Here is a 21,946-nt window from a genome sequence, read left to right on the forward strand (position 1 = left end):
AGCATCCAGGGCAGCAGCAGTAGGACTTGCAGGTGCCTGCACAGCCCCAGTGCTGAGAGTGTCCAGTGCTCCCCAGGTCACTCTGCTGTCCTGGGCACACCATGAAGCCTGTCAGCTGTTTTTTAAACAGCAGCAACTCATTGGGAGGCTGGGAGACAGAGGAAGAGGTAGTCAGAAATGCAGGAGATTTGCAATTCAACAGCAATTCTCCATCTCTGCTCAAGGGTGCCAAGCAAGGGCTTGCCTTCCTTTGCAGCAACGATAGATGGCAGCTGGAGGAAACACCCCTATTTAATTAGTGATGCCCAGAAAATCGGAGAGCCTCTGCCATCTCCCAGGCTCTGGGATTGCTGTTATATTCCAACCCACAAAGGCTGCAGGAGCTGTCAACACTGCCCAGGGCTACAAGCCATGTATTTGGGGCTTCATTCACTCATCCTCTGGCTGCCTCCTGTCCTCCAAGAGAGCCACATCTCCACCCTCTCACCTGCAAGGTGCTCCCTGTCACCCTGTCCTGCATGGGAACTGGTGGTGATGGGGTGCTGCAGAGAACAGTGCCAGCAGTGCTGTGATGCCCTCACATCTACTCCCACTTTCTGCTCCTGTCTCAGCCCTGCTTGAAAAGAGAAAAGGCTCCCTTGGTGGGCTCATAAACAACCGTTGACAGGGTGTAGAAGGTCATGCCTCTTTGGTTTTCCCTTTTACATTTTTGGGTTTTGGTGGGGTGTTTTGTTTGTTTTGGTTTTGTGGTTTGTTTTTTGTTGTGTCTTTTTTTTGGGTTTTTTTTTTTTTTGGGGGGGGTGATTGTTTTTCTTGTTGTTGTTTGGGTTTTGTTGTTTTTTTAGTTTTGTTTTTTTTCTCCATCTCCCTCTCTGTCCATCTCCATCTCCCTCTGCACCACAGCCCAGTGAAATAGCCTGAAGGGGAGAAAACATTACATTGACGAGCGGAGCCCCTTGCCACTAATGACTCTGCCAAAAATAGGTGACATGGTAAATCAGTGTCCTTTCTGGACTTGGTTCCTCACCACTTGGTAAGTTCTGCAGGTCTCGCCAAACTGGGGCCCCCACTGGTGGCCCCATGGCAGAAATGCTCCAGTGTGTCAGGACGAGATCCATGAACACATCTCTGTCCCTTGTTGCTTAAAACAGAGCAGTCTGGGTGTGCTTTTGTAGGTAAGCTCTTCAGGGCAGGTCCTCTGCCCATGTGGGTGCTTGCTCACCGGACAGTACAGTGACTCCATGCTGCTAATTCAGACCTGTAGGCATTACTGCAATATAAACTGTGAATAGTCATCATAATAATTAATAAACATGCCGAAACAAAAATGTTCTCCTTGTTTAATTAATGTCAGTCTTCAGTGGCTTTATCTTGGGATGAGTGGCTACTTTGTTAGTGCCCTGCCTTCACACTGTGCCTTGCCCTCCGTGGCTGGGCGGGTGAGTCTTTGCAGTGCAAATTGGAAAGTCTCTTTTTGCTCAAGTTCCTACTCAATGACTTTGAATCAGCATCTTGCAGCCTGCCTCTCACCTGAGGGAAAGGTTACAGCAAGAGAAACAGCAGGCAGAGAAGCCTAGTAGCTATCTTTACCTTGCTGAGAATAGAAGCTGAGTACATCCAGGGACAAGCATTAAAGCCAAAGGAATACTAGAAATGGAAAGCTTTTGGGCAAGCAGGCTGAGAAATAGGATCATAAAATTACATATGGCTGGAGGTGAGAAGCTGGCAGGCCCCTGAAGCAAGTAACGTGTCCGTGTGTGTACATGGTTCCCCTGAGGAGCACAGTGCTGCAGGGGGGCATTGCAGGTTCAGGTGTGGGGGGGTTACCTGCAGGCTGCAAAGCCTCCCCAGCATAAACCAGGCACTGGCTGGCAACATCCAAAAGAACTTCAAGTATAGCTGGGGAGTCACAAGCATTAGGTGCCTAGTCCTCACCCTGGTGTCACAGCTGGCTTCTGAGGGGCTCTGAGCAGCATTTGGGTAAAGTCTCTGGAGCAGGAGACCTGCCAGCCAGGTCCCCCATCCAAATGTATTCCCAGACAGGGATGTTGTGCTGAACACCAAGCTGAGATGACTGGAAGCACACATGGAGCTCCAGCCTTGCTTGTGTCTCCCTCCCACTCCACTTATCGGGGCAGCTGAAGGCTCAGCCCTTGACCCCTGGCAAGCAGATGGGGTGGAAAGGCATCCCCACAGGCTCGTGTGGCCCCGGCAGGAGCAGGGTGGCTGTTTGCCTGCCCCACACTCCAAACTCTGCTGCTTTGAAGAAGCACATCTGTAATCTTTATGAGGCCTTGGAGATAGGAGTACTCTGGGTACATGCTCAACCACGCCAGCCATCTGGTCCCCTCTCCCTCTGCTTTCCCCCTAGTCCTACCCCACTGACCTATCTGAGCCACAGACGCTGCCATGGCAGTGAAGGGCTGTACGTGCTGACAGAGAGCCAGGTAAATTCAAGTTCCTGGCCTCTTCCTAAGGCAATTGGGAAGGAGGTAATGAAAGGGAGGAGAGCGGAGGGAGAGCCACGCCAAGAGACCAGGCAACATCTGCAGCTGAAAAGGTGGCAAAAAAATGGACAGGCAAGGCCGGCGCTCAGATATCTCCTGCTCGGCCTCATCCTGCCATCACCCTAATGCTTTGTGCCTCCAGGAAATGCCCTGCTCTGCTGCAGGGCTTATTGAGGAAATACGGACCAGAGGGGCCATCAGAGCTGGCACCAGGGTCCAGGCAAGTGTGTAATTCCTACGGTCTTGTTGCTGCCTGTTCAAAAAGGGATGTAAACATACACACCATGCATTGCAGAGCACAAAATGGAGTGCTCTTGACACCTGAGCTGCCAGGCCACACTGGGCTCTTAGTCCAAGCTGGGCACCACAGTGGCCACAGAGACATTTTCCAGAAGAGCTCACCCTGGGGAGCACGAAGGGCTTGGGCTTGCCAAAATGGGGCCAAGACGGGGGTACTGGGGACCAACGTGGTGCATGCAGGCTCCACTGGTCCACCAGCCATGCCCTCTCCTTCCATTGAGATTTGGGAGATAGGGCTGTGGCTCTCCCGGCCACCTTGGTATGCTGAGGATGCAAATGTACATGCAGGCTCTTGCAGGCTCAGGCTTTCTGATGGGGATCTGCTGTCCTCCTGGATTTTTAATGAGAACTTCTTGTAATCGCCCCTGTAAAAGTCAGGGTGGGGAGCTGTTACTTATTAACATCTGTTGTCTCCTGGGAAGGTGGAACAGGGGATCCGCTGGCAAAATCAGCGTCAGATGGGCTGCAGCTCACCATAGTATGGCAGAAAGGTACAAACACCCGCATGTGCATGTACCCACACGTGCACCCACGCTCGTCCTCTGGCTGTCTGGTCTGAGATGACCTCACCAGCCCACCTCTGCCACCACGTCCTTGGGTCTCTGCTGGTCCTAGAAGTTCTTTGCAGCAGACCTGCAAAGCAGGAATGATAGCAGAGGTGCAGAAGTCCTTTCTGGTGATTAATACATCATGTGTACAAAGAAGGTCTGTGGTGAACAGAGGCTGGAGCCGGGATTAATTGCATACCTTGAAGTGGAGAGATTTATGTAAGGAAACAGACTTGGCCGGCTGCCCTGCTCCGGGCTGTGTTTACCTGCCTGCTCCTCCACACCTGTCGTGCTGCAGAAGCAAAATATTATTTAATAACATTTGAAGGGAGATCTTAATAGCTGTACACCCTCCCCACCTCACCCCACCTCGCCCCACCTTCCCAGGTGCCATGGTGAAGCTTGACCTCACTTTTCCAGCCTCTTTCCTGGGCTCCATGGGCAGCGAGTCAGCCTGCTCCCCCCCAGCACTGATGCTAACCCAAGTGGCTCCCCAAAATCCATGAGCAATGCAAGCCCTCCTCCTCCTGAACATGACTGAATGCACAAACATTTGCATGCATGCAGGACTGCATGTATACAACTATATGTATGAATAACACAGTTCAAAATGTTCTCAATGTGAATTCAAATAAGAGACAAATATTTGGTAAAACCCTGTTCAGAGGTATGAGGCTGTTTCTTTAAGGGGATTTGGCTATTAATTGCCATTCGTTTGTTAATTTGCATACTTATCTGCAAAGGACAAGGCCTAAATGGGCCCCTTGAGCCTCTACTGAGAGCATGTGTAGCTTTACTTCTTACCAACAAAGCCTCTTGATGATTACAAGCAAATGAGGGAGTGCTAAGGACTGTTGGAGGACGGAAAGGAGAAGTGCATCCCACCTGCCAGAGTATGACCTCTCCCACCAGAGCTTTCCTCCTGGAATTACAAGGCCTGGGTTGGTCCCTAACGAAGGTACTGGCTGTTTCACACACACCCTTGTGTGTGGCCCATTGGATGCTCATCCCTAACCAACAGCCTTGCCTGTCCGAGAAATGCAAACCCCAGCCATGAGCCACCACCACGCAGGCAGGCAAGCAGACTCTTTGACCCAGAGGGGTAAACTTTGGCCTTAAACACCTTCAATTAGAAATATCCTGCACTGACACAGAGCACAGCAGCAAAACGCCGGGTGTTTAGTGCAGGTGTAGTTAAAATGGTCTTGTTGGCTTTTCCTCTTCAGCCTGCCACAGAGTGCCAAGCCAAAGTGCCAGGGAGTTTCATGCACACTGCTGAGGCTGGGCCGAGCTCAGGGCAAATGCTCCATTTCCACCAGAAACACGAAAAAAGATCACTGGAGACTTCCCTTCGTATAGACATGCCACGTCTGGCCCAACAGCATGCGGGGTGCACTGTGCCACGTCAGGGCAAACCATGGTGATGTTTGCAAGGACATAAGCCTGGGTTCAACTGAGCAACCCCATATACAAGCACTCAGCACAGGCAGAAATAGGAGCACCCTTCCCTTTCCACCCCTCTCCAGTGGCAGGGATGAACAAGCCCAGATGAAGCCATTAAATGATGTTGTAACAAACTAAGACATCATTACCATCATTTCTTGAAAGCAAGGACTGTATTTCATCCTGTGTTGCTACAGCAGTAGCAGAGCCAGAGTCTCCTGATACTATCCAAACAGGAGAGAAAACAGGGTGAGGTCAAGTGGAACTCTGTCCCTTATGGTAATTCCCCACGGTTTTGCACTTTCTCTTCTCCAAATGAATGTCACATACTGCACGAGACAGGTGAGCTAACTTATTTCAGCACAGCCATTGCCACTAACCCTGACTGTCCCAACACTGGGGCAACACTGGCGTTTGTTGTTTTCCTTTTTTACCCCTGCAGAACAAACTTCAAAGGATCGATTGAGACCTCGCCATTTCAATATGAAAAGACCAGAAGATCTGTTCTCCAGGGCCCCTTACATACGCATGCCGGCCTCATTTCACCCGATAATCTCAGCGGGGGGCTCCAGAGGGGAATGGATGGCCAGGGGGAGCAGGGGGACAAGGTTCCCCAAGGTTAATCGCAAACTGCCTGCCGCATTCATCGCAGCGGTGCCTGATTGATGGGCACCATTAATCACTGCCCAGAGAGGCTGGAGGTAAGGCAGGAGCGCTGGGGGGGCTGTGGGGACAGGGAGAGGGTCCCAGGACAGGAGCAGTGACACCCAACCAGCGTGGGCTGGGAGACACACAGCTGCCACATCTGCTTGCTTATAGCAAATATATATGATAGGTCTTCTTTAAAGGCAGAGAAGTGCATCTGTCCTCGCACTCACTGTCTAGTACATACATCCCCTCCTGCAATGCAAAGGACAGAAGTGGAGGCAGAGAGAAGTTCTCTCCGGCCCTTTGAAATTCCCCATGGCTTTCAGTGAGGGATCAGGATCTGAGATTCTAGCAAGGAGGAGGGCTCAGGGCAAGGTAGGGTTGGGCTTTTCTCCGAGCCACACAGCAATTAATAGAGTTTCCACTGTCTTCATGGACTGAAATTTATCTGTGGCTTCTATAGGAAGAATGAAGGCAGTAAAAGCCACCCAGATGAGGTAAGATGAGGAGTTCATGTCAGAGAGTGACTGATTCCATTTAAGAAAAAGGAGACCAGCATGTAAATTTTCTGTCATTCCTGACAATTTAATATACTTTTTCTTTCATTCAGGTTCTAGCTAATGCTCACATTTCTAGGCAGGCTGAGGCTCCTCCTGTAGTAAAAAAATTCCACATCAGCATTAACTACCTGGCTGCAAGTGACAGCGAGGGCTTGCAGCAGGGCTTGACATGCTGCAATGTAACCTGCCGCATTATAGAAGCAAGAATGATTTCCACTGCAGAGGTATGGGCTCTGCTCAGGCAGCTGTGCCAAGAGGCTTGGGATGATTTGCTTGTCCCACTGCAATTGCTTTTGACATGCGCTGCAAGACAATTAATGTTGCTAAATGATCTGATGTTCTCAGCTGTCTTCTTCATCCCACCTCCTGATGTCCTTGGCCTTGGCCGCAGGAGTTAGTGCCTCAAGAGCGTGTGCAGTCCTTCTCCTAAGGCTCTTGTCCAAAACAACGAGAAAGAAAGTGTGTTTTCTAGCAGAAATATCCTGCAAGTTCACTTTTTTAATTGTTTCACATAAGGCAGCTGTTTGACATTTTCAGGTTTTGCACTTGCAATGTCAAAAGCAGTAGCATTTGAATCCCATATGACATGAAAAATATGTTGCTCAGCTTTTGTTGGATGCATTTAGTGCCATTTAAAAGTGAAGACTTGATGGTCAGTAAATGAGGTTGCAGGCTTTTTCAGTCTGATCCATGTTTTAGGTCAGGTACCGTGACCGCCAGCAATAAAGCAGGGTCCATTTCCAATACTGCCTCAGATGCATTTCTGTAGACAAAATGCAAAGGCCACTACTACAGCAACCTGGACTTCAGTGAACTTTGGGCTGAATACTTGTCATTTCAGATATGACCTCTTGGATGGGGGGAAGTGCTTCAGCCTCCATGAGCACTCAGATATATAGGGCAGGAGGCAACCCATCTACCTGTGAACACCTAAAGCTGGCTACAACTGACGCATCAACTCACCACCAACCCACCTGTAGCCATCAGGAGGGAACAGCATCACCCAGGGGCGGTTGATCCTATGTCAAATAGTCATCCCACAGCAAGCAGAATGAATTGCTCTCAGAAAATGCTTCTGTCTTTGTGGGCTATTAAAGTAGATGACTAGTCAAATGACTAACTTAAGGAAGACGCCACACTCCTAGATGGCCAAAAGGAGATATTTGGGCTGGATTTTTAACCTCTCCAGTTGCACCCACAAACGTCTCTTTCACCAGAGGCTATTGACTTTCAAATAGAGTTTCTGCAACATCTACTGACAGAGAAAAAAATTAATCAGAAATGTGGTTTTCTTTGATTTTATTATATTCCTCCCAAAACTAAGGCTGTCAGGATTGTGACAGGGTCATTTTTTAAGTACGGCCATATCTGATCCCCAGGTAGGGCTCTCTAATTCAGGAATTATGCTGAATTAATTTGGTCAATGTCAGTTATCTCCTCATGGCAACACTTCTTTCTTTCTCTTTGCTCCTGTCCAGAGCTGCATTTAGCCCTTTCACAATGAGGACGTTTTAACATGAGAGTTTTCTCCCAGAGAGTTAATTATCAATAGCTACGTTACTTCAACTCCCTATTTTAATCTGAATTACATTCCCTGTGTAGACCAGCATTAAATATGTATATATATATATATATATATATATATATATAAGTCCCTGTGAAAATGAATGCCATCATCACCCAGTTGCAGTGTTTCTGGACACTTCCAGCCTGGTCCATGGCTTATGGGGGTCTATAGAAAAATTCAGCTCCATCAGGAACCTGTGCTCAGGCTTCCTCACCATCTCGGGCAGCCTGGGTGAATCAGCACCTTTTACCATCACTGCCACCCTTTTATTTCTGGGTCTTGCTTCTGCCTTACGAAATCTGCCTGTTGAACTGCATCAGCAGGGATGAGGGTGGGCTGGACATCTCAGAATGAGCAGCTTCTTTATGTGAAGGGAGACATGGTCCTTGAGCCTGAAAACATTTCTAAGTCAGGGTTGTTTTGCCATCCTGGGTGCATGTTTCAACGGCAACATTATTGTAAAACAGCTTTGTGTTTACTTTGTGTACAGAAAAGATAAAATCAGCATTTATATGCAAACATGAACCAACAAGGAATTTCAAAATCCTGCCATTTCACTCCTCTGAGAAGGAGAGCCAGGGTTATTGTGTAACCAGAAACATCTGAAAGCAGGGGATTTTCTGGTTCTAAATTCAATTTAGATTATAAGAGGCTAATTTAGGATCTGACTGTATCACCTTGGGCAGCCAAAATAGGATCTGAAACACATGAAGACAAGGACTTTGGGGTGGAGAGTTCTCTGTTTTGGACAACCTGGGGCACCGCATGGATCTGAGCTCTCCCTTTACAAATAAAAACGGTGAAGAAACACGAGCCAGATGCTCAGCTGGGGCAAATCACCCAAGCCTGGTCTGATGTCCCCATCTGCCTTGAGGGACAGGAGGTGTTCATGCACCCATCTCAGCCCTGCCTCTCCAGGGCAGCCAGGATGCACGGCTGGAGCAGAGCTCAGCAGAGATGCAGCCGCTTGAATGTCAAAGCCTGAGAGCATCAAACATGCAAAATAAGGGCTTTTACTGGGAATTCATAGCTGGAGCGCTGTATTGTGCCTCTGTGTGTTTGTTGCTGCTCAGAGATGCATGTGGGGCTGGGATGGGTTCAAACCGACAGTCGCTCATGGTTTTCTAAAAGAAAATAGCCACAGTAAAAACTTCAGGACACAGGTGTTATCTCTCTCTTGGAGATCTTGATGCCTGTTAAGTACCCTGGAGAAAAAGGCTGACTCCATTTAATGCAGAGCTTCAGCCTTGGGCATGTAGTCTCAGCAGCAGGGAGTGTGACTCTGCCTCTGGCTGATCAGACCCCATGTGCCTCTCGTTTCACCCAGTGGAGCTGCACTTCTAAATACTTTCACCAACTTTAACAATTATATGCCAGGAGACCCTAGTGCAATGGATGCTTAAAACCTGTTCTGGAAGAAAAATAACCCTGTGGGAAACACTTGCGAACAAGACCACCTTCTTCGCCACATCTAGTGCTCTGCCATCACTCCTAAGGGTGGGTTCAGCTCCCCATGGGCAGACATCCCTGCCTGGGAACTGGGAAAGCGGGATGCCCTGCACCACCTCGCTGCCTGTCTGCCTGCAGGGAAGCAAGGGGCTGGCAGGACAGGATGTGTTTCTCTGGTGACCTGAGAATGAAAAAGAAGAGTGGTGCTGGCTGAAGGGACCCCACTGTGGCGCCATCCCTTGCAGCCAGCAAAGGTGAAGCCTTCGTCTAGGGACACAGCCCCAGAAAATGACTGAGCTCTGCCAAAGCAAGTGGAGACTAATAAGAATTGATAAAACAGCAGTAACCAAAGGGAAACAAATGCAGTGAAAGGCCAGGAGGGAAGCGAGCAGCCCACAGGCACAGCAGGACAAGCTACAGGCAGGCTCTTGCTGTGCCTGGACTAGCAAATGTGACCTTTTTTCCCCAGCAAACATCCCCGGTGTATGTTGTGGGTGGATATTTGTTCCTAAAAAGCACACATGCCCAAGCCTTGAAGGCCTCTGCCACCCCAGCCCTAACCTGGTTCTACCCACTCCCACAGGGCCAGTTCCCATGGGCATTTACATAAGGTGGGAAAGAGGATGCACTCTCTTCTGGGGCCAAATCTTCAAAAGCTTTCTGCACCCCCAGCTTGCTGCAGGATGCTGAGCAGGTTGATCCACACCCAGACACAGGCCAACCCCTCATACCATCCCCATGCTGGTGCCCCCAGTGACACCCCTGCCTCGGCGGGGCTCATAGGTGTGCAAAAGGGAGTATCTGCCCCAGGGCTGCCCCCTCCCCGCAAGCCTTCTCCCTTCCTGCTTCCACTCTCCTCTCACCCCAGGGGTTTATTTAGCTGGAGATATGAGGATAAATGAGGATAAGGAGGTAGAAAATATCGGCTGGGTGATGGCCACAAAAGGGGATATTGTGCATCCGGGGAGGGGACAGAAAGGCCTGGGGAGACAGGGGCACTTTGATGCAGTGTGGATGAAAAGGGAGGGGGGAGAAGAGAGGAGGAGGAGCAAACAGGGGAGGGAACGACACCAAAACCTGAAAGACAACAAAACCTCTCCCAGCTGGGACACAAGTCAGGACAGTCCCTTTATTTAGATGGATAAAGCTGGGCACAATGCAGGGCGCCTGGGGCCACCCTGCTCCTGTGTTCCCTCAGCCCTTTCAAGCCCTTCCTACCCCTTCCCCCCTCAGCATCTCACTTTCTTTCATTTTTTCCATTTTCTTTCTTTCTTCACTACTCTGTTCCACCTCTCACTTCCAGCTTTCTCCCATAATAAAAGTACCGAGAAAGAAAGTGAGGTGATACATGATGCAAAGTTAATTTTAAGTAGTGGTGAGGAGAAGATCAAAGGCAGCGGTAGAGGAAAATAGACTCAGGGAGCCCGTGAGGAGACCCCTTCCCTACAAGTCATGGGTCTGTGTTTCAGCATGGTACCATGCTCCCATGCACTGCAAACCCTACGGCAGGGCTGAATCCTGGGCAGACAGTGCCTGGAGCTGTCATACCATACAGACCCCTGCCCTCTGAGGTGCTTCAGGAGCATAAAGCTGGGGCATCGAGGCTACCCTCATGGCTTGAGGATTTTTGGAGACAAGCTGTCCCATGTATCCACACCTCTACAGAAACCCCCAGCTGTTCCTATGGGGTTTGCTGGGCATAATTTCAAGTCGCAGTGGTGGCTGCAGCCTGGGGCATTGCCCCTCCTGCCTTGAATCTCCTTGACATTTCTAGCCCCTCACTAAGGAAGGAGGTCCGGAGTCCTACTGCCTCAAGTCAAAACACGAGGCGAGCAAACAAAACCAAAACCCCACCATACATGTTATTTCTTCCAACCTGCATGGCCACCTGACTTTTTCCAACACGGACTTGCTAGCACTTTGTTAAAATAGAGGCAGAGCCCAGGATTTTTATGGTAGCCCAGATTTCACCACTATACCTTAATGCTATAATTCAGAGGTGCTCCAAAACTTCCAGAAAATTGAAATTCTAAAATACATTGCCCCAAAGTGGAGTCTTTGCTTCAGCAAACAGTCTGTTGTGTGTTTTGACCATGAAAAACTTTGGAGATTTCAATAAAATGTATAACATTTGGAATTAAAAGTCTTCCCATCAAATAGCTCATGAAATGGATCATTTTGTAACCCAAATACTGTACTTCTAAAATGTTTCTTATTCACTGCATCTGCTTTTTTACTGAAGAAAAAAGCTACACGGAAAAAAATCTCAATTCAAACAATAAATTTTCAGGGGAAAGAGAACAGCAATAAATTCTCCACTTAGTTTCTTTTCAATAAATATCTTAATCCGCTCTGGAAACTAATAGTTTCCATAATGCTCAGCTCAGAACTTAGTTGGAAGTTCATTACTTGCTTTGCCGCACACTAACAAGCAATGCTTTAAGTGAATCATTTTAACTCTCCTACAGAAGCCTCAACTCACTACCCTTATTAAAATAGAACAAACCAAATCTGAATAGGCATGAATAAAATAACACAATAAACTTACTTTGCACTTATCTTAATTCTTCTGGCTTATAATAATTTGCTAGAAAACAGCTATACAGCTGTTTAGGTTGCTTCTATCAAGCAGGTGTGCATCGCGACCCTCTGCCTGACTATGCAGTAGCTCTCTCTGGAGCCAGAGCTGCTCCAGCCATGCAATGTGTCTTTCTAGCAGGTTGAAGTAGCCCATGCTGAGCTTCTTCAGGGATGCTCCTTGCTGTCTCTGTACCGAGCTTCCTCCGCAGTGGCTGAATACAGCAGCCACAAGACCTGATTATCGTATCCTGTGCGAGGATGCACTGGTGCAATGGCACACCGACACAATGATGATGCTACTTCATTGTGTCAAGGCTGATGGTGGTAAGAAGTTGGGATGGGAAGGTGGCAGCACAGTGCAGGTGGCTGTTTGGTTCACTCACAAGGAACGGTCCCCAATCCTGTGCCCCCAAACATGGCAGAAGCAAACAACTTGCAGGCAGTCTGCCTCACCTCCCACCCCAGCCTGTGCCCTCAGCAGCCTCAGAAGTCCTCATACTCTGCTCCTCGTCCAGCTCTGAGTGATTTCTGCCTCATGCACACCAAGTGCAGCCACTGTCCTAAATCCCAGACCCCAGGGTTCCTGTCCACGTAGCTCAGGCCCAACCAGCCATAGGATGTGCAAAACATAGACATTGTGCTTGCATTCTCCAGTGGGTTTTGCTGCACAGAGAGGGTTGGTTATGATTTCTGCTGGGCCTGAAAGACTGCTCAAAGGTCCCTTTAACAATTTGTGTGCTTCTCTTTAATGGCAAGACTTGCCTGCCAGCAGCCATTAGTTCTCTTCAGCGTCATAAACAGAGTTGAATTCAGCTTACACCACGTCTGAACTTGGCTTAAGCACTAGTTTTTCTGCAAGTACATGGCTGTTTTCAACTCCAGTCAGCACTGGTTTGAAGTTATTACTGTCTGGTGGTTGGGGTTTTTTTGGTGGTGTATGCATCCTAAATGAGCTTTGTGGTCTCCCCACTTCAAAAGCCTCTCTGCTCTCAACCCTTTTTACTGGCTGTCCTCTAGCAAGACCAAAGTCTGAAGGGTATAAACTATCTCAGTAGCTTCCCAGGTCTGCGCAGCACACAGGGAAGCAGCCTGAGGGACAGTCATCAGCTGCTGGAGTGGGGGTTTGGGGAAGTCAGGCAAAGAGACAATGCAGGGCCATACCAAGGCATATTGCAACCCAGTCCCCAACCTCTCCTCCATTCAAATCAGATCCAAATACAGTGCACACTGCAAATTTCAAGCTGCTTAAAGCAGGTTTCACCCTCTCCGTTTTCCAGTTTGCTCTGGTGCCAGGCATCTCCCAGGTAAGGAGAAGCAGCGCTGGCAGCCAGTTGGCCATCACAGAGCCCCCTCAGCAGGGAATCAGGCACAGGTGCTTCACCAAAGGGAGTAGCCACTTCCACCAAGACCAGTTGGCTTCCCCTCAATATAAGCAAGCCCATGCTGAAGGCAGGCTGGTGCTGGAATTGTGGAGCTTTGCAGGTACTGCACTTGGAAGAGGGTGGTCATATTTATTAATTCTTCTGAACTAGATTTTTACTCACTTGGTGGCTTTCAGCTGTTCTTTCTGTGTATGGTTTTGCTAAAGGGACTGTGGGTCCTTTGACGAACCTTGAAGGAATTTTGTGTGTGAAAGTGGGAAGCAGAGAGAAAGGGAAAATATGTTATAGTATTGTAACACTTCCTCCTAGTATTTAATATCCTGACAAAATTAATCTTTCTAAAAAAATAATCTTGAAGTGCTTCACTCAAGGGGGAGATATTTGCTGCGTTATAAAAGTGTCAACATTTCACTTACAAATTGGTCATTCTTTTGGCAGTGACTTTTAACAGAAAATTCCCCTTGGGGCTATCATGCCTCTGTTGGTTTTTCTTCCCCTTTAAAAAAACAAAAACAAACAACTTAAAAAGCAAGCACAATTTACTGGGTCTGGTGACTGGATAACTATTGTACTTCAGGCTTTAAGTGGTGGGGCTGAGGCCAGGAGATGAAAGGAGATCAAGAAGGGAGAGAACTGAGTCTTCTCCAGAAGCAAGGTGGATGCTCGTAGGTCAAAGCTTGAAGTGCTGCCATGGTCCCTGCAGCCAAACAATCATCTTACTAGAAGTTTCTGCTTTTCTGCTGTTTATAACTCTGATCTTACTAAGATGTACTCATAAAAAGGAACATTTATACAGTTGGGGGGAATGTCACAGCCTAATGCTTGAAGTAATTTCTCTGTGCTTCTTACTCTGATTTAATGCACTATGCCTTCTGTTCCTGATCACTTTCTTGCACTTTCTCCTTTTCATTTCCATGTTCCTCTACATGACCATTTATTTCTCCTCTGTTGTAAAACAGCCCTGATAACAGGTATTAAATGCCTGTCTTGTCTTGGTTTCTTCCCACTCGTGTGCAGATGCTGGTATTGGAGCCTACCAGCTGGCCGGGGTTTCTCTGGGGATCTCTCTCCTACCTCACCAGGGTGTAGCACAGCTGTGCTAGGACTTGTGCCAGTCACTTCAGTTATTCTTTTGCAACCTTGTTGGGCCCTGGGACAAAAGAGTGGTGACAACAGGAGTAAGGGGGTGGGCAACACTCTGCAGAAAATGAGAGTTTATTCATCCTGATCTGAACAATGATCTCTGGTTGATTGTAGGCTCTCAAGAAGAGGGGAGAATCTCCATTTAAAATGCAGCGAAAACCCCAATCTCTGTTTTTGCCACACTTTCCTTAAGCTAAGGATACTAATGTTCCTCTTCCTCAGTACATCTTTATTATGGGAAAATAATGAATGGAAGAAATTACTTGGACATAATAAGAAGACTGATCACTGGCATGTGTAAAACCTCTCCATGTCCTCAGACACTTTACCAAAGAGCAAGCACCAGGGACTGGCTTGAGAAAGCCTGTGGTGGGGTGCCAAGGGATGCTCTGAAAGCACCTGGCACAGCTCCTCTGTTCATGTGTGCCAGGGCGTGCACAGAGCTCAAAAGGAGCCAGGGGCTCATGGTGTCCCCAGGATTTTAAGTTGTTATACTGCTCAATAACCACTTAAGGGTGCAACATTAACTTGCAATTACAGCTGGTGCTGCATTAATCGTGTTAGTCTCATTACTACTAGGTATACTTTTTGCTAATGCTTCATTGACGGTAGTTTGTGGGAAGAAAAATGAACCCTTGTTAGCTGATGCCTAAACCGGGGTGCAGCCAGGCCAGCTCTGCCTTTCTCTCTCAGCTACGCGCACTCCCAGGTTCCTGGCCTGCATCCAATCCAGATAAGAAATTACTGAAAATTGTTACTGTTAGCTGGCTATTCTGTGACCTGCAGGAAAAGAGTGAAATGACCTCAGGACTAGTCTTAGCACACAGCCGTCTGCCCACAAAACATGGCAGGCGAAGAGTCTTGGTACACAGACAGGGGCTGGCAAGACAACTATTTTCCTGGCAGCTGCTCCCCACAGATGAGAGGGGAGGCAAAAGCTGATCTGCAGCAGCTCAACTCACTGCCTGCTGTGCTTGGGCTGTAACAAGATCTTCATGAGGTGTTCGTGTAGAAGTGCATTGTTATAAACTGAAACCAACCATTGGCTGTTCTCTACGGGAGGATCTGTAGTAAAGCTGGTGTTTGCTGGTGATACCATGTGGTAGTAGGAACAGGAGAAATCCCTCTTCCATTGGACTCTCACCTCTTAATGTGCTCTGAGGCAGGAATCTGCTGGAGACCGCTGAGGTGCTGGGGGGGCTCTGCCACAACCACCTGCCCTGCAAGAAGGCGCAGCAATGCCATCCTGCCATGGAGATGCTGCAGGGCACGCTCGTGCCTGTTTCCTAGAGCTTCTTGTGGTGCTTGAGTCTTCAAGTGAGATGCATACCCTTTTCCTCCAAAATGACTTTTTTGTAATAACATGAAGAAATTTGGAAGGAGCATAGCCTTGGAGCTGAACATGGTGCTGCCACCCCTCATGGGTTACCTCATTTAAACACTACAGTGCAATAATGCATGGTTCATTGCAAGGAAGTATTTTTAACATGTGCTGGGCTTTATGTGCTTTGGGTAACAAGAAAAGCTTTAGCCTGAGCAACTCAAAATGCCAAAGAATGTGGTTGAAAATTGAAGGGTTCTTTCAGCCAAGGGAGAGGAGCATCTAATCCTGGCACTATCCTGCAACTTGTTTCTGCTTCATTAGACATGACTGTGATCTGTGAAATGCTGCTCAGGAAAATGGGAACCCCTTGGTAGATGTAGATAGATGTAGATTTACAGAAGTACAGTTTGTAGCTGCATAATCACAAGCCTGTGCCTCCTGGCGCCCTTGGCTTGCTGCAGCTTTTTTTTTTTCTTAATTCTCAGAATTCCTCAGCATATTTCTTCTGCCTGAATCTGACTCTGGGACAGTCCTGTACTTAGGGTCTGGGTTTGTGTCTTCCTGGGGAGCTGATGTTTCCATGTGAAGTACTGAATTTCTAGTTATACATCTAAAGAGAAATTAGGTGCTCGCGGAGACATTGCCCATCCCTGCTGCAAGTGCTTCAGCTAGCAGTTTAGGCAGCCATTCAGGCTCCCTGGAAGCCCCCACAGCAGCCCTTAGTGGACAGCAGCTAACTCAGGCAATTAAAGTCCCTCTGTCATGTGGCGGTTGCTACTCCATGGAGGGGAATCACCTGGCTGAGAAAGCAGATCTAGTGTTACTCTTTCTGCTTAGAGCTGACTCTCATGGTCAGAGGGCTTCCATCTCCACATTTTTGCTCTGGCACTATTTCGTATAAATAGTGTTCTAGGTGTGAGCTTTTATAGTCAGGAATCTTCTCAGCTCGGTCCAAGGAGTATTCAGGTGACTGGAGTTGAAGAGAACAGGAGCAAGTCAGGCTGGCTGAAGGTACCTGCTGTCTCTGCAACTGTCAAAGAAACTACTTTGCATCCTTCCTGATGCTTTCTTAAAAGGGCAGAATGATTCTGGTGTAGCCTCCTTAGCAGCTTGATATGAGAATCTGCTAGTGACTTGTGGTCACCATGGCTGGGGAAAGAAGTTCCACTGTCACAAAATCATGGAACAGTTTGGGTTGGAAGGGACCTTCAAAGGTCATCTAGTCCAACCCCCCTGCAATGAGCAGGGACATCTCCAACTAGATCAGGTTGCTCAGAGCCCTGTCCAGCCTGGCCTTGAATGTCTCCAGGGATGGGGCATCTAACACCTTTCTGGGAAATCCCTTCCAGTGTTTCACCACCCTCATTGTAAAACATTTCTCCCTCATGTCTAACTTGAGTCTCCCCTCTACTGGTTTAAAACCATTACCCCTTATCCTGTCATAACATGTCCTTCTACAAAGTCTGTCTCCATCTTTCTTATAAGACACTTTTAAGTACTGAAAGGCTGCAATAAGGTGTCCCAGAGCCTTATTTTCTCCAGGCTGAACAACCCCAACTCTCTCAGCCTGTCTTCATAGCAGCAGTGTTCCAGCTGTCTGATCATTTTCGTATCCCTCCTCTGGCCCCTCTCCAACAGGTCCATGTCTTTCCTGTACTGAGGGCTCCAGAGCTGGATGCATGACTCCAGGTGGGGTCTGACCAGAGCACAGTAAAGGGGCAGAATCACCTCCCTCAACCTGCTGGCCACACTCCTTTTGATGTAGCCCAAGATATGACTGGCCTTCTGGGCAGCAAGTGCACATTGCTGGCTCATGTCCAATCTCTCATCCACCAGTATCCCCAAGTCCTTCTCCACAGAGCTGCTCTTAATCCCTTCATCCTCCAGCCTGTACTGATATTGGAGGTTGCCCCGATCCAGGTGCAGGACCTTGCACTTGGCCTTGTTGAACCTCATGAGGTTCACATCTTGTGTTTCTAAAACAGGCCAACATCCTTCTCCCTGCACCCTCTTTCCTCTCAAGTGTTTGGAATACTCGTGACTGCCTTGGTTTTTTTTCAAAGTAAATTGTACGTTCCTGCTCTCTCCCTATTCAGTTTCTACTGAAACACAAGCTAACAGCATTAAGGTAACTTGTGATGCTGACTAAGCTCTTTTTTTCCCCCTAATATTAATGTTACTTAAGTGAAAACTGGTCGCAGCTGATATCCTGCCAAAATAGTTACAGTTGATGCTGCTTTAATATTGCTGCGATCTGATTAACCTAGAAACGATGCTGGGAGTCACTTGACTGAGAGTTAAATATTGCTTTTGCAAATATGAAAATTATCAGTGCTCCTGTGGAAGGAAAACAAACACCCTGCCAAACAGTAGTAAAACTCTCTAAACAATTACACTCTGCCATAATGGAACACTTGTGCAGATAAGTTCAGCAGTCCTGACTTTTCTAAATTGCTTGGAAAAAAATTGCATGCTGATATTTTAGAATCTGTTATGTGAGAACCTGCATGGGTTTACGCCTGACTGAATTTTTGGAGGTCATCTGTGAGGATAAAGCTTGTAAACCCCCAGTGAGGAAGGGTACCATGTCACCCCCTACCCCACCAGTGTAGCAGATCACTTAACACCCAGGTCATCTCACAGCTCCCACTCCTACCTGTGGGGCTGTTGAAGAGCCATACAGGGAAAAACCTTTGCAAGCAATTTATTAAGCACTTGAATTCCCAGAGCCTTACAAAGGGCATGTTTATTGAAGTAACTTTGATTAAGGAATGAATGTGAAGTACAATAACTACTGCTTTTGCTTTCAGGTTCCTAAATTCCACTTGCTGTTAGAGCCTGCATTTTCCTTTTTTTTTTTTTTCCTTCTCTCTTCAAATTGAATCATATATGTGGAATACTCTTGTAGATAGGGATAACAGAGCACCCCCTGCAATTACTGAATTTGGGACTGCTGAGTGATCATTCTCCTGAAAACATCTACCTTCCCAGTACTAGTGCAGCAGAGAGATTATACATGCAGTCCCTGAAAAGTAGGTCAATTTTAATAACCCTTTCTGTTTTGTGTTCACTCAGCATATTCTATAGGCCAGCTCGTTTTGCTCCATTTGACTAGTAACATTCACTAGGGCTATTTAAGGGAAGTAACAGCCTCTGGTGTAGTTTTTCATGTCATCATCACTGTGTTTTGTTTCACAGAAATCCGTCTTCCCTCTGGCTCACCTCCACTGAAGCAGGTCTTCAGCATGAACCCAAAGTAATGGACAGAGCTCAGGAGACTCTGACAGCAGTTTCTAAGGAGCAATTAATGTTCGCTTATTGCTTTTAGATAAAGTGCATGTACATACAGCTGAAGTTAGAGTAGGTCAGAGTGGGACATTATTGCTTATGTGTGAATGTTAAATGGCAACACTGTCCTCAGAAATGCAGCTCCACTGAATAAAGGTACCCCAAACTAACTTGAGAGGAGCTGTCAGGACAAACAGCCTCCTGATACCCACTCCTTCCTTGCTGCTCCTTATTCCCTTCTGTGCACTAAATCTGGTTCAGGAGAACTGCCTCTCTGCTGTATCACTCACTACTCCCCTTTGCCATCCCCTCAGGCAGAAGTTACCTTGGGCAGTTCCATCAAACACATGCATCTTACAGCTCTGAAGTAATTTATAAATAGATTTTTATTTATAAAGTCAATTTACATAAAATATGATACTCTTTTAAAAACTGCATATATACAACTTAAGAAATCCTAGCAAGTGCATACAAAAATGCCTTCAATACATTTAAAAAAAACAAAACAAAACTTCAGTTTTCAGAGAAGTGGACCTTCACACCAGGCAAACTCAGACACCACATTAAGACAATATAACTGTACAGTCTTTTACTAAAGTGTTTGGAGAGAAAAAAAACACAACACCTTTTTATCTAAACTGTGTATGTTCCCAAAACATTCTAGCTGGCAGTGTTCAAGAACAAGGGAATAGGACTTGCTAAAAATAGACCCATCTCCTCACCCCTTTTATCTAAGGTTTCTTGTACAAAAATAAGTCTTCATACACCAGTGTTCCCCTAGGCAGTTCAAGTTACACATAAAATAGAATCTGACATGATAAAAAATTCCCTCCTCCGCCAGAAACAAGGAAGCATCAAGTGGTTTTGTGTGGTTTTTTGTTTTGTTTTTTCACCCCTCCAAAGCAACACCAGAAAGCAGCCGTGAGGTGAAGCGGGGTCGCCCGGGCCTCCTGTCCGTCGCAGCAGCCGGAGGGCCGGTGGAGCCGCTGCCCCGGCGCAGGTAGCGCGGAGCCCCGCCAGCCACTGACACCATTGCACTTTCCACAGCCTGGAGACGAGGCGCGAAAGCAGCCAGCGGGTCCCGCCGGGGTCGGGGGCGAGTGTTTTGGGGGATGCTGGCTGCTGCAGAGAGCGAGGGCGCTGAGGTACTGCGGGCTGAGCGCGGCTGCGGAGAGATTTGCAAAGAACCCCGATGGGTACGTGTCCCGCTCCCCCGAGCGCCGGGGGATGGGGGAAGCAGCACACCCTCGTCTCCCCTCCGGCTCCCCCCTCACCTCCCGCCGGGTCAGTAGCTCCCGAGCCAGCTGGTGAAGTCCAGCAGCTCCCGCTCCTCGGGGCTGAGTGCCGCGTCGTAGCCGCTCTCCTCAGAGGAGCAAGGCGAGCCGGGCACGGAGGAGCCGAAGGAAGGCGAAGCGGAGGAGTAGCCGCCGCTGCCGCCTCCTTCCGCGACGGCCGCCCGCCCGCGGCCGTCGGGGAAAGCGGCGGCGGCGTCGTGCTCGTCGAGGAGCCGCTGCAAGGCGCGGATGTACTCGACGGCGGAGCGGAGCGTCTCCACTTTGCTCATCTTCTTGCTGGCGGCACCGTGGGGGACATGCTGGCGGAGGGCGGCAAAGCCCAGGTTGACCAGCCGCACGCGGTTGCGCTCCCGCTCGTTCCGACGGGCGACGGCGGCCGCCGCCGCCCCGGTGCCCGGGAGAGCGGCGAAGGCCAGCCGGCGCTTGCAGCGCAGCAGTTCGGGGGAGGCGGGCCGCCGGCGGCCGCGGGGGGCGGCGGAGGGTAGCGGCGGCAGAGCCCCGCCGTTCATCGCCGGTTGGCCACGGTGGCAACTGGCGGAAAGCGCGCAAAAAAAAAAAAAAAAACTTAAACTTAAAAAACACCTCAAGCAAACAAAACCACTAAACTAAATGCAAAGGGAGTGGGAGGCAAATGGGGGTGGGCAGCGCGCGTGTGTTTATTCCCGCCGCCGCTCCGCGCCTCTGCGGCCGCCTCCGCCGCACGGCCCTTATCAACGCGCCGCCGCTCGCGAGCCCCTGCCGGCCGCACGCGCCGCGCACGCCGCGCCACGCGCGCCCGCCGCCGCCGCGCCCCCCGCCCGCCCTCCCCCGCGCGCGCCCCCGCCCCCGCGCGCGCCCGGCGCGTGGCGCCGCCAACCCCGGCAAACCACCCCCTCCCGTGCCCTCCGCCGCCCCGCCCGCGGGAGGGTGCGCTCCCCTCCCTCCTGCTGCAACTTCTTCCTTTGGTCGCCGCTTCTTCTCTTAGATTTTTAATACTTTATTTTAATTTATTTTTTCATTATTATTCCCGGGAGGGACTCCTCTCTCGCCCCGCCTCCCACCCCCCCGCAGAGCGGCGCGGGCACGCACAAGCAGCGGGGCCACTCGTGACCCCGGTGCGGTGCTAGTCCCGAGTCGTGCTCCTCCATATGTGCCATTTCTTCCCCCTCCAGCCCGGGCACCTCGCTGGTGGCAGTGCCGGGGAAGGCAGCGGTGGCCTCGGGAGTGCGGCTTCCCCGTCGGACTTTCCCCGCGGAGAGGCGAGGCGAAGCGTCCCTGCTATTAACCAGCGGCTTCGGAGCCGTGCAGGCACTGGTCTGCCGGTTAGCGTTTGTTTTGCAACGCGACGGGATACACCGGGACTCTGCTTTGTTACATGTACCAGAAAAAAAAATAACACTAATCAAAATTTATAGCAATTGCATGAGTCATCTTACAAAGGTCATTCTTTGCAGGCCAGCTTTTCAAGCTTAAATGAGAGTACCAAGGATAAAGGCATGGAGAGGAGAAGAAAAATGCAAAGCTTTTGTGGCCAGGGTTTGCACCCGAGCTTCCCTGTCCCATGGCAAGCCATCTCCCCTGGCTGCCTGTCACAGCTCCTGGCAGAGGAGCAGCAGGGTGAGGTGCTTCCACGTAGCAGATTGTGATGGGGAAGACAGAGGAGCTGCTTCGTAATATCCTGGGACCTTGCGATGAGAAATAACTTGCATGGTGGTGTGCTCAATAAGCAGAGCAAATCGGGGGCTGCTACATGCACCCACTGCTGAGGTGTGGCTGTCCACTCTGGACTTCAGCATGGCTTGCATGATGTGTTGTTCTGGGGGTTTTGCTCCTGCCCAGCCTTTAAATAAAGACAAACCCAAAACAGTGTGATGCTAAAACACCTCTGACAGATCCTTTCACTGTCTTTGGTGGGGTCACCTCTGGCCCTTTC

At 49.1% G+C, this 21,946-nt stretch overlaps 1 protein-coding gene across 1 annotated transcript; it reads right to left on the minus strand.

Annotated features, from left to right (window-relative positions):
* Positions 1 to 20,024: 20,024 nt before the first annotated feature.
* Positions 20,025 to 20,776, minus strand: ASCL2 (achaete-scute family bHLH transcription factor 2; the record flags this gene model as incomplete). The annotated part of the gene is made up of 1 exon (XM_080345600.1): positions 20,025 to 20,776. The coding sequence occupies exon 1, from the start codon at positions 20,541 to 20,543 to the stop codon at positions 20,025 to 20,027; it is 519 nt and encodes a 172-aa protein (XP_080201726.1). The 5' UTR covers positions 20,544 to 20,776.
* Between the last annotated feature and the right edge of the window lie 1,170 nt (positions 20,777 to 21,946).

This window comes from Nesoenas mayeri (genome assembly GCF_963082525.1).
Source record: "Nesoenas mayeri genome assembly, chromosome: 5".
Taxonomy (NCBI): domain Eukaryota; kingdom Metazoa; phylum Chordata; class Aves; order Columbiformes; family Columbidae; genus Nesoenas; species Nesoenas mayeri.